Source organism: Echiichthys vipera, assembly GCF_963691815.1.
Source record: "Echiichthys vipera genome assembly, chromosome: 18".
Classification (NCBI taxonomy): Eukaryota; Metazoa; Chordata; class Actinopteri; order Perciformes; family Trachinidae; genus Echiichthys; species Echiichthys vipera.
The window spans coordinates 14,213,047-14,226,432 of NC_139843.1; the positions used below are offsets into that span (position 1 = coordinate 14,213,047).

General features: G+C 45.2%; 1 protein-coding gene across 1 annotated transcript in view; it reads left to right on the forward strand.

Annotated features, from left to right (window-relative positions):
• The window catches only part of ankfn1b (ankyrin repeat and fibronectin type III domain containing 1b), a gene marked incomplete at both ends in the record, with an annotated part of 113,892 nt that overhangs the window by 91,084 nt on the left and 9,422 nt on the right, over positions 1–13,386 (forward strand). The window contains 6 exons of the mRNA XM_083932263.1: positions 1,405–1,618; positions 1,845–2,052; positions 5,362–5,559; positions 6,406–6,519; positions 6,871–6,968; positions 8,020–8,110. Of these exons, the coding sequence (XP_083788389.1) occupies positions 1,405–1,618; positions 1,845–2,052; positions 5,362–5,559; positions 6,406–6,519; positions 6,871–6,968; positions 8,020–8,110 (923 nt within the window). The remainder of the gene's footprint in view (positions 1–1,404; positions 1,619–1,844; positions 2,053–5,361; positions 5,560–6,405; positions 6,520–6,870; positions 6,969–8,019; positions 8,111–13,386) is intronic.

A 13,386-nucleotide genomic window follows, 5' to 3' on the forward strand; every position in this document is an offset into this window, starting at 1 on the left:
ATCTACATAGTTCCCATGGCAGAACAGAGAGGGGCGGCATAGTCGTCATACCAGTAATGCCAAGACACCAGCGGCAAGAGACTCAAATCTTTTGAAACATATCACAAAGATATGACATTACAGAGCAGCACTGGTAAGCCAGCTACCATGGCTTCCTACACCAGGGGAGGATGACTCATATGGCATCCATGACTGAGAACTGATAATGGCAACATGGTGCTCATCTGGCAGATCAGTGTAATTTATCACCATGCCATAGATCAGTGGTTCTTAGGTGTTTGGACCGCCTTCCCGGTGATTGAAGATCACTTTGGGGGCTGTGGTAAATGGGATTTAAATACTTTTTTTGAACTATGTTAATGTTTTACTAAAAAGCCGAAAGAGCAAAATCAGTTTTAGGTCAGCTGTTCACCTTCTACATAAACACCCTAAGACAGGGGGGCCATGAGTGGACATTTCTTTGCTTTAAGTTGTCACAATCCAAAAATATAGGCAGGCACTGCCATACATGCTGTTACATCAACATTTTGTGCTTAATGTGTTTCAACAATTGATATCAAATCAAATCAGCCTTTATTTATACGGCGCTTTTCATACAGAAAAGTATCACAAAGTGCCTCACAGAGATGTACAGAGAAACATCAAATAAAATTAGGAGAAGAAAGTTAAAAGAACCCAACCCTCCCACAGTAATGCACGGAGACATACACAAATATACATACGTTCATACACACATTCACACAAACACACACAGCCACTCTGACAAACAGACACACACACACTCACACCTACACAAACACTAGCGGTCACTACAGAGACATAGCCGGGCAGCGAGACCTGAGGTACATATGATATGTGGAGCTTGTTTATTATATACCATTGTGTTATGTGTCATCATGTAAGACTGCCCTATCAACACCTGGTGCTGTTTTCCTGAGCCACAGTGTATATTTCCTATAAAGTAAAAAGTGCATTCTTCAAATCTGTTTGTGTGTTGTGTTTTCCAGCCTAGTTATAGGTAATTGTGTCAGTTCAACTTTTGTCCCTTCAGTTTCCTTTCCTTTACCCCTCCACCATCATACAGCAGAAATGCTTTTTGACTTACAGTAGCACACATTTAATTGGTCAAATTTAATTAGGAAAGTCACAGTTTTATGGAGATAAACTGGCAAGCTATAAAGAAAAGGAGCGAGAGGACTGGCCTTTTCTGAACTTAAGTGTGCAGAACCTTCCTCTGTTCCGTTTGCCTTGTTGCGCCTGAGCATTTATCTGAGTCCAGTAATCTTCTCTAGACTTGTCTCTACTCGTCTCTAAGTGATCAAGCTTCTCAGGGTTGATCAAGCTTCATAGGGTCTATGTATTGAATCTGTTTTATTACCTATTACCCACACATCTCTCTTCTAGGGCTGACTCTGCCAAGATGACGCAGCCCATGAGGGGGGACCAGGCCCACCAGCCGCCCCCAGCCCGCAAGTCGGCCAGCCTGTCCTCGCCAAGTGCGGCTCGCCGCCTATACCGCAACTTGTCTGGAAAGTTCCGTACCAACCCCCCTGCCCTGGAGGACAGTGTGGTGTCAGGACGGGGAGGAGACAAGGAGAGGCTGCGCAAAACCACCATAGTAAGTCAGAGAGAGAGACAGAGAAGGAAAAAATAATAAGCCCAGGAATATTGAAGTTTAAAAAAAAGCCAGGGAAAATATATAGACTTCAGTAGTAAGAGAACCTTATGGAGTAAAATCATGCACCCAACCATCTCAACATTTCCTGATACAAGCTGGGCCTGAGGTATCACAACATATGCTTCTAGTGCTGTTCTTCTTTAACATAGCTTTCTGTATATCACAGTTCCAGAGTAATGAAGCATTGTTTGAGGCAGTGGAGCACCAGGAGTTGGACTTGGTACAGCTGCTTCTGTCCCAGTACAGCTTGGAGGAGCTGGACCACAACACTCCAAACAGCGAAGGCCTCCTTCCCCTCGATATCGCTGTCATGACCAACAACGTGCCCATGGCCAAGCTGCTACTGCGAGCTGGTGCCAAGGAGAGCCCCCACTGTGAGTAGAGGAACACAACGTACCTGTAGTTTAACATAGTTGCATCTGACTTGACGATTATGTAGGGAGAAGATACATGCAGTGTAGTATTATGCCACTATAATGGGATTCACAAGTAATTTTCTTCATTTTACAGCATAGCACAAACACCCACTAGCTGGAGTGTGTTCAAAGAGAGGACACACAAAGTTGCCAAAAGCTACTATTAAGCCTACTGTTACAGTCCATACACGCAAAGATAATTGCATAAAAATTGAGTCTAGTAGCTGTTGTCATGTTTTTGTTTCTGTAGAAAATATCCAAAAGCTCTTTTGGGGTCACCACAATGTCTTTATACTAACGAGAGTTAGTTATACAATGATTCTCTCAAGTATTCAGTCTCTTGTGTTAAACAATATTTTTTCGTGTAAGATTTGACAGCTGTATAATTCACTCTTGTTTGGAGTTTGGCTGGCCTACAGATGAATCGTACCACAGCAAATGCTACCTTGGCTCTGAGCAGGAACCAAGTTGATTGCCCAATCCTTTCACCAATCAGATCTTGTGTGATATGTGGAAAAGCCACAAGTATCTGTCTTCTGCCAATCACAACTTGTACCCTTTACAAATTATGACATGAGTGAGGCATCACTCACTAACTGATAGACCTGTTATCATTTCATTTCTATGTAGATTTCAAACATTAGCATGGAACAGAACTGATACCAGGCCACAGTTCGCTAGGGCTCCAACAGCCACCCAGTGGAAATCAACAAATCTCATTGTGGACGCCACCAAACTGCAGGTGTTGCCCAAAGCAACGATGCAAATACAACTCATAGCACAATCTGTTATCATGCATTCATACCTTTGACAAACTAACACATTTCTTTCTGTTTTGTGCTGGCAGTGAAAACATATTAGAGGCAATGGAGGGTTGGTAATCATGATGCAATATTAGTCATCTTCATAAGCACTTTTCACTGTCTGTGATCTGCTGAGTCTCCGCTCCTTTCCTCTGTTAATGATTAGAACTCGCCAGTAAGGCTCCTAGGCTGTTTGTGTTTGTACTTGTGCCTGAACACACACACACGCATACAGACTCTCACACTCACACACACACACACTCACACACTCACACACTTCTCCAGAGCTGAGCCAGACTTATAAAGGTATCATTAAATTGAAAACACTTGAATGGAAAGTGATGTTTACTGAAGTTTGCTCTTTAATTGTGCTCTCTCTCCAGAACTCAAATAACTCATGAGAGAGTGTGAGTTGTGTGCGTGTGTACAAAGGACTGACACAATGAAAAAAAAAAAAAAGAGAAAACAACAGCACATAAGGAAAGTAAAGGATTCTATTTTTATAAGCATGTACTAATCAAACTCCATCTGAGGGGAATTGACATCAAAGACGCTGCAGACTTTTCCTTGAGCTTTGAAAGGAATCTAGTGCTCCGATGCTTATTGATATTGCCAGGCTTGACTTCACAGTGTGTGGTTACCAGAGAAACAAAGGCAGACAAAGACAATGAAACAAATTCTCCAAAGCAACTTCATATTCACATTATAAATCCCTCGTGGCTTTCAATGGGACAAAAGCACTTTAATGTGCCGTAGAGGATCCCAGACTTGATGTGAAATAAGGACAAATCAAGACACGCGTACACACTGGTGACAGCATCTGGACCAGTTTCTTGCCCTGGAAGGGTTGGAAATATAAATCAAAATGGATGTTAACATTAATTCTGTCTGTTCAAGAGTCCCAAGTCCAGAGATCCTCACTAATAATCCTAACTGAAGCCCTAACCCTAACCCCCAACCCTTGCATTACCTGCTTTAAAGTGACAAACAGCTTCTAAATCTTCACACAAGCAGCTGAAGAGAACAACAAAACTGACACCCAGAAGAGACGCTCAGATTCAAAGAGAAGCTCACAGCCACTGAGGAGACACCGAGAAAGCCGCAGAATTAAACACCCAGATGGACATTTTGACACGGAGCTTTAAACTTACTGTCAACAGTGGAATCTAACGCTCAACAGTGGAATCTACAATGAACAAACACAGACCACACAGACTAAACACAGACACACACCAGTCCCAAACACTCCTAGAATGACTAGCCACCAAAGAAGAAGTACAGTATTCTACTGTCCTATGTGACCTGAACAGCTTTACATTACCATTAGATTACCTGTCCTTAAACTTTGAGTGATATTTCCATGTTGGCAATTGCAATATTTGATCTTTGTGTTAAGCAACCGCACAGCCATGATTTGAATCTACTACAGAGATGTGTTTCTTGTTGAAGTAAACATCATTGTTGACATTTTAGTAACACCCTATCCCCTCTCAGAAAAACATTCTTCCGATGCAGTCTGTGTGAGACTGTGGTGTATCATATAAATAGATCAGTTATACACATTTTTCCACGCGTTTTGCAGAAAAATAGTTTTACAATGGCAGTTTAAAATGATGCCTATGCAAGTTCCCACCATTTTGTGTGCCCTTATAACCGCAAAAGAAGAATACTCCTCCCTCTCTTGCCCCTCTCACTTTCATTGCCACATTTTCTGTGTCATTTTCTAGATGATGTCATCCCTAAAGAGGGACTGCTTAGTTAAATGAAGTTTATTAAGGAATCTGCCACAGCATTTTGGCAAACAAAGACATTAAAAAGAGTCCCTGCAAAAGCAATTTCTGTTGCTTTTGTAGGCCACATTTGCAGGCCACTGGAATATCAGTGTAGCCGTGTGCACTTGATAAAAGTAAAACCAAGCACCATATTTACTTCTGTAATTGAGCTAGTAAATATTTTTGTGATGAACATGTTTTGTTCCTGAAAACATCCACAAAAAAGTCTGAATTTTCTTTTAAATGTCCCATATTGTAAAAGGAGAGTTTTTTTTATACAGCAGGTTAAGGTTGTATATAAATACTGTGAGAGTTACAAAGCACTGAATCCACAGAGAAATGTGGTATAAATGAGCCGTCATGACTTCTGTACCGTTGTGATGTAACAACTATAATATATAGGTAGAAAGAGCAGCTACAGTGCCATTAAAGTAATTCTCCGGTTGCCATGATGGTACAGAGACAAAAAGAGTGCAGATGTGACTAGGCTTTTTCAGGAAGGGGGGTTTAAGGAGAAAAGGCGCTGAAATGGAGCGTTTCAGCTTTGAGCTGTTTTTGCCAACTGTCTCTTTTACAAAAGCATTTTTCTGGATGTCAAAGTAGTTTTTTAAGTAGTGTATAATAAAACTCTTCTTTTAGCACACACATTGACTTTCTTTCTTCCTTGCTGTCTCTCCCATGTTTTTTCTTAGTTGTGAGTCTGGAGGGCCGAGCAGGGCATTTGGCCACCTTGGTGCAGGAGGCTGAGCAGCGGGTGTCAGAGCTTCAGGCCCAGGTTGGAAGCGAGGGTCCTGGTGAGCGGGAGGGATCTGACCGGGAGAGGCAGCTAAAGGCCTGGGAGTGGAGGCTCCGGCTCTTTCGACGCATGCAGACAGGCTTTGAACACGCAAGTAAGGCTTCAAGATGACTTTGATGGTTGTTACAGAGATTTTTTTTTTACATGCTGAACAGTTGGCGGGAAGTTTGCTGCTCAGATCATAGAGCAGTCGTCTTTGGTTTTCATTTTTCACCCTTTTCACTGCTGGCTTTCTGTCTGGGCCAAGTTAATGGCTTCAACACAGGACAGCCTAGCACACGACTGTGTTTGAGTGTGCGTGCGTGTGTGCGTGCATGTGCATGTGTGCAAACATAACACGCCTGTATTCCTGCTTTAATTTTTTATAGGCATTTCATGACACGCTTAGTGGCACGGTAGACAGCCACCCCCGGAAAGCAGACTCACTCACACGCACACACTCCTCCCTTCTACCCGAACCAATCTGCATTTTGATGCAGAAAGAGATTGTTTTTCTCCTTGAAATTCCACCTATTTTGTCATTTGACGGGTCAAATTTTGTGGATATGGACAGATATTATACCCCAATATAATTCAAAATGATGTTTATGTAGTTACATTTCTCATCACTGACATCCTCGCTTCTTCTGTTTTGACTGTGTCGACATTCATTTGTAAAGAAGGTATATCACAGATTCCATTACTGACTGTAAATTGCCCCGATATGACAAGTATCCACTACCTGACACTTTTTAAACATTTCCCCTTTCTGAAACTAAGCAATGCATGTGCAACAGACCAGGAAGACTAAATTATGTCATAACAGTAAGCTGCCAAATGTATGGTCTCACTCCATTGTAATCTTTAGAATATGCAGCGAAGGATCTTAGTCTGCTTGTGTTTACCTGTCTGTCTCTCCACTTATTTACTTGCCATCTGTCTGTCTTTCTGCCTTACGCAGACCCTCCAGATGCCCCCAGTGTAGTACGCCTGTCAGTCAGCAGCAGCACCAGTCTAAGGGTGGACTTCCAGGAACCTCTCTGTGTCAACTCTGCTGTGGTTACCAAGTACAAAGGTCAGCCGCCGTGCCCGTCCCACTGCTTCATTTAGAACCAACTACTCAGTATCACAATATGTAAAGCTCTGGTGCTAAATGAGATGCAGATGACACATGTTATTAAATAGTACCTTATCCCAAATTCTGATGATAAATAATACTTGTTTTGTGTGTTTGTATGCATGTGTGTGTGTGCGCACTTGTTTGTTTGTGTGTGTGTGTGTGTGTGTGTGTGTGTGTGTGTGTGTGTGTGTGTGTGTGTGTGTGTGTGTGTGTGTTTGTCCGGTGTTTGTGTGTGTTTGTGTGTGTGTGTGTGTGTGTGTGTGTGTGTGTGCGCGTTTGTGTGTGTGCGTTTGTGTGTATTTGCAGTAAGCTGGAGCAGTGCTCCGTCATTAACTCCTTTGCTGGGTGAGATGGTGGTGGAGGACACCACTCTGCTACAGTGCAACATCACTGGACTCACTTCTGTAAGTTCTGGCAGAATCTCTAAGCTCTTCAGTATAATGACGCAATGAGTAGAAATTAGGAGGAATTTGATCTAGAATCCAAAATAAGAGAACTAAATCTCTTATATGTGATGCTGTCAAAAGGTGTCACCAGGAGCTGCTCCACACATCTCTCCATGCGTGTCTATCCTCCCCTGCACGTCACACCATTTTCACATAAACCTAGTGCAGTAGTCCTATTTCTTCTGTCCCCACCTACCAAAGCTACCATATTAAAAAAAGATACAATCGTGCATTATCTGGTGGTTTATGGGTGACACAAAGCAACACAAAGAACTACTGAGCTCAAGCTTCTCCAGCTGTTGGTGCTGACCGATTTAGAACCTATTCTCCCACATGAAGGCCTCTGATATTATTTACATGTGAGCTTGCTTTGGCAACAATTGAAGGCTTTTCCCAAGTGACTCTTCTTTATTACATCAAAATCTCTGCACAAGTTGCAGTCGCCATCAATCCCGAATGACGGGCGTGGAAGACTTATGGCCCTGCAATTGAAAAACACAGTTTATTTGTTATTTGTTGAAAGTCTTGGCTCCTGACGATTCATAAGCAACAGTTGATAAACAGCCTCCAAAATGACGGAAAGAGCAGCTTGGTAGCCTGCCACCTGATTTATGTTTGGCATTTTTAAGTGGGTATGTAGACAAATGGACGCTCCACTGGATGTTTGTTATTGTGTGAGAGAACCCCCCCCCCCTTTAAGGCCCCCGCTGCCAGCCAAAGCTCACTCCTGTCACATGACAGGGGTCAAGGCGAGGTCAGGAAGTGTCGGCGGCTGGTTTGATTGATCTGGCTGAGAAAGGAGAGACAGAGGCTTGCTGTCTGCAGACTGGGCACAGAGACATACAGAGTTTCGAGATAGACCCTTCATCCTCTACACACACACACACACATACACTGAAATGAAGACAGACAGTGACCTAGCAAGAGACAAACAGATGGACTGAATCATACACGTACAGTACATGTACTGTATATGGTGCCTTAACTGTCATGTGTCCTGTCCTTACAGGGGACCTATTACTATGTCCAGGTGTCAGCCTACAACATGAAGGGTTGGGGGCCTCCACTAGTTTCCACCCCTGCCTGCGCTGCACCTTCCAGTAAGTCTCCCCTGTGTGTGTGTGTATGTTCATGTGTATGCCCAAGTTTTACATAGAGCAAAACATAAAACTTCCAGTTAACAACAGCTCCAGACAAGAGCCCTGGAGGGTTTTGGCTGGCCTCACTAAATTAAGACCACTGAAAAATAGTTTTCAGACAGGACTTAGCTGCAAGATGTGTGTATGTGTGTACTGTGCTTGTCTTGCATTATCAATTCTCTCATAGCTTTCCCACACATTAAAGGACTTTTGCACTTTGCAAAATTTCACATCAATTGATGTGGTTATGCCAACGTCATTCTGATGTTGCTTTGACATCATAGGAGGAGGTGGGATGTGGGAGTGGGGGGTGACAGCTGGACCCTCCAGGGCCAGCAGGCTGGGTTTTGGGACACCCTCTGTGGACGTCAGAGTGTGTAACCATAGCCTCAGGATGGAGTTTGGGGCTGGCTGACAGAAGAAGCTACCCGGGTTCAGCCAAGAAGTTAACCGTGAAGTCATGTGCAGCAACAGCTGAGGTGATGACTCACCAGAGCAGCTCTTAATTTCTCTTTCTTTCTTTCTTTCTTTCTTTCTTTTTTCTTTTCATCTTTATCAGTCTATCTATCTATCTATCTATCCATCTACCTATCAGAGGTCAGAATGAGGTCTTTAAATGGTGTTCTTTGGTATAAAGGATTTGTCTTGCTAAATAGTATTGTATTAAATCTGCAAGCAAATTAATTATTTAATATGAAGTGATTCATTTGGTTTATTGGTTTATGACATGAGTTTCATAATGACTGTTTGTGTGCAGCATGTATTGTAAGAGAGTCTACATAGGTACTGTGAGTGCGAGTGTGTTGGCACACTTAGGGCACATCTGGGGAACACATGAACATGTTTGTCTTCATCAGCACACCGTGTTTTTCAGCAAGTGTGTGTGTGTGTCTTCATTTTAGGAGACTGGGCTTTCCCTCTCTTTTTTTCTACTGTCCACCTCCCTCCCTCCCTCTCTCAGAGCTAATTTCGATGTTGCGTGTTTGTGTTTTCCATTTGGGCCTACCACTGGAAATATTTGCATGTCTGTGCTGTAGCACGCGGCGCGGGCCCAACAGTGGGGGCCTTATACCGGGCCGTGGACGCCCATTAAAGGGCCCGCTTGTCCTGTCGGGACCGGCACCTTTCCGGGAATAGAGCTCACCGTGTTTCAGCCCCACGCGCCCTCCGGGGGGCTCCAGGAGAGGGAGTTGGGGTGGGGGTGATGGGGAGGTTGATGGGGGTTGATGGTGGTTAATGGCAGCTGGGGGTGTGGGGGGGTTGTTATCGCTGACACATCCTCCAATGAGCAAGCAAGGATGCTGGCTTACTACCATAGTAGGCAGAAGTTACTGTAGGATTATTTTCTGCAGAGATGGTCATCTATGAGTAGGGAAGGGAACGCTTGTGTGAGGAATAGAAGGTTGTACTATAATAAATGTACATTCAGCATCTTTTTGCCTTTGCTGCTCCTTTGGGCAGGATGTGTGTTGTGTTACTTATTGTCACAAGGGCAGCCACACTGTGTTTGTGCGTGCGTCTACATATGTGTGTGTGTGTTTGTACTGACTGTTCTGATCCCAAATATCTGTGGGGTAGCCAGTAGCAGTGGTGCTCAGTAGGTCCGTCTGTCAGCCAACCTCAGCTTTCTCACACTGGGGTGGGTGCTGTTTCCTATAGTACACTTACAAAACCTGTTTGAGAAGCAGGCTGTTTCACACACCTCACTCTGCTACTATTGGAAGCCTCAGGAACAGGGCCAGCCCAAGAATTTTTGGGGTCCCATGCAGAATTTGATTAACCCCCTCCCATTCCCCAGACTAACCTCACATAGAGTCCCACTGACGTATGTGTCAGCACTGTATGGTCATACAATGGTGAAAGTGTCCGTTTTTTTCCATCAAACCAAAGTTATGCTCCATAGTCCATAGATCCAGGTTCAGTTATATTAAGTAGATCCTGGCTACCCATGCAAACATGCAAACACAGTGACAATATTAGCAAGCTAATGTTGTGTGTTTATCATGATTACCATCTCAGTTTAGCATGTTATACAATATAATATAAAATGTGTATTTTTCTGTATATCATTAATATCGCAATGTTGAAACACCAGCAGGCAAACATCACTTTACGCTCTGATCATTGTACGTTATTTTCATTTTGCACTAAAAAGAGTATACAAATAGGCTTGATTATTTTATATAGTCTATTTATTTATTGCATAACCAGAAATCTCATCTCATCTCATCTTCAACCGTTTATCTGGGGTCAGGTCGCGCGGGCAGCAGCTTGAGCAGGGGACCCCAAACTTCCATTTCCTGGGCCACATTAACCAGCTCTAACTGGGGGACTCTGAGGCGTTCCCAGGCCAGTGTGGATATATAATCTCTCCAACTGGTCCTGGGTCTTCCCTGAGGCCTCCTCCCAGCTGGACGTGCCTGGTAGACCTCCCTAGGGAGGTGCCCAGGGGGCATCCTGACTAGATGCCCGAACCACCTCAACTGGCTCCTTTCAACGCAAAGGAGCAGCGGCTCTACTCCGAGTTCCTCACGGATGGCTGAACTTCTCACCCTCTCTCTAAGGGAGACTCCAGCAACCCTCCTGAGAAAACCAATTTCGGCCGCTTGTACCCGCGACCTCGTTCTTTCGGTCATGACCCAGCTTTCATGACCATAGGTGAGGGTAGGAACGAAGATTGGCCGGTAGATCGAGAGCTTTACCGCCCCCGCTGCTCCGATTCACCAGCCAAACTCATGCTCCATCGTCCCCTCACTTGTGAACATGATCCCGAGGTACTTGAACTCCTTCACTTGGGGTAAGGACTCATTCCCTACCTGGAGTAAGCAATCCACTGGTTTCCTGCTGAGAGCCATGGCCTCAGATTTAGAGGTGCTGATCCTCATCCCAGCCGTTTCACACTCGGCTGCGAACCGATCCAGTGAGTGCTGAAGATCACTGACCTACGATGCCATCAGGACCACATCATCTGCAAAAAGCAGAGACGAGATCCTCAGCCCACCGAACTGCAACCCCTCCCCACAACGACGACGCCTCGATATCCTGTCCATGAAAATCACAAACAGGATTAGTGACAAAGCGCACCCCTGGTGGAGGCCAACCCCCACCAGGAACGAATCAGACTGACTGCCGAGGATCCGGACACAGCTCTCGCTTTGGGTGTACAGAGATTGGATGGCCCACAGAAGTGACCCCCTCACCACATACTCCCGCTGCACCTCCCACGTTTCTCCAGAGGGACCCGGTCATATGCCTTCTCCAGATCCACAAAGCACATGTAGACTGGATGGGCATACTCCCAGGCCCCCTCCAGGATCCTTGCGAATGTAAAGAGCTGGTCCGTTGTTCCATGTCCAGGACGGACCCCACATTGTTCCTCTTCAATCTGAGGTTCGATTATAGGACTAACCCTTCTTTCCAGCACCTTGGAGTAGACTTTACCAAGGAGGCTGAGTAGTGTTATAATCCTGTAATTCGCACACACCCTCTGGTCCCCCTTTTTAAATAGGGGAACCACCACCCCGGTCTGCCACTCCCTTGGCACTGTCCCAGACTTCCACGCAATGTTGAAGAGAAGTGTCAACCAAGACAGCCCTTCCAAACCCAAAGCTTTCAGCATTTCTGGACGAATCTCATCAATCTCTGGGGCTTTGCCACTGTGGAGTTGTTTGACTACCTCAGTGACTTCCGCCAGTGATATTGACAATGATTCCCCATCAGCCTCCAGCTCTGCCTCTACAAAAGAAGGCGTGTTAGTCGGATTAAGGAGTTCCTCAAGGTGACTAGCACAGAAGTCTAATAACAGATGACCGCTCGCATTTAGATCAGGGAGGCCGTTCCTCCCAATCACGCCTCTCCAGGTTTCTCCATCATTGCCCCCTCGGGCGTTGAAGTCTCCCAGAAGAACTATGGAGTCCCCTCCATTCAGGGTCTCCAAGAAGGCTGAATACTCTGAACTGCTGTTCGGTGCATATGCACAAACAACAGTTAGAGTTTCCCCCCTACCACCCACAGGCGTAAGGAGGCGACCCTCTCGTCCACCCGGGTGAACTCCAACACCGCAGCGCTCAGCCGGGGGTTTGTGAGTATCCCCACAACCGCCCGGCGCCTCACACCCTGGGCAACTCCAGAGAAGAATAGGGTCCAACCTCTATCCAGGAGTATGGTTCCAGAACCGAGACTCTTTGTGGAGGTAAGCCCCACCAGATTTAACTGGTAGCGCTCCACCTCCCGCAAAGCTCCGGCTCCTTCCCCAACAGAGAGGTGACATTCCACGTCCCCAGAGCCAGCCTCTGCTGCCTGTGTCTGGTCCGTCGAGGCCCCTCAACTTCACTGCCACCCGTGCAGCAGCGCACCCAACCCCAGCGGTTACTCCTGCCAGTGGTGGGCCCACAGGATGGAGAGGAGGGAGGTGCAACGTCACTTTTTCGGGCTGTGCCCGGCCCGACCCTGGGCCTGGCTCCAGACGGGGGCCCCGGGCTTCCTCCGGACAGGGTCTCTCTTCCTCTTCCTCGTTTGTCCATAGAGTCTTTGTGAACCATTCTTAGTCTGGCCCCTTGCCTGAGACCACTCTGCCATGGGAGACCCTAGCATGAGCACAAGGTTCCAGACAACACAGCCCTCAGGTTCACAGGGACACAAAAACCTCTCCACCACGATAAGGTGATGGTTCCCGAAGAGGATAACCAGAAATCATGATATGAAAATATGAAATGACATATCAGGATAGAGGATTTTGGCCATATTGCACAGCCCTATATCCAAGTATTGGAGAGGCATAATTTTTGACCTGATGATGCTGCTGCATGAAAAGTCAAGGGATAAAAAAAATTATTTGCAATTCAGCATTAGGGGAACATAATAATAATAATAATAATGATGATAATAATAATAAAATAAAATAGTCAAGGTCACCTTACATGTACAAAAAAAAACATAAATGCAAAGCACTAAACAGCAACAGACTTATAGAAGCACAAGGAAATAAAAGTTACACAGAGTAGGCTACTTTGAATAGGTAGGCTGAATGTCAGCCCCACATTTTCTGACAATCTATCAAATAGTTGTCAAGTCATGGTGGTGTGAGGAAAAGTCAGAGGATTGTGTAATCAGTATGATTCCTGCCCAGGGATCACAAATGTTTGTACAATGTACATGTTTATGACAATTCATGTAATAGTTGGTAAGATATTTCATTCTGGATCAAAGTGGTGGACTGACTGCCATCTGTAGATAAA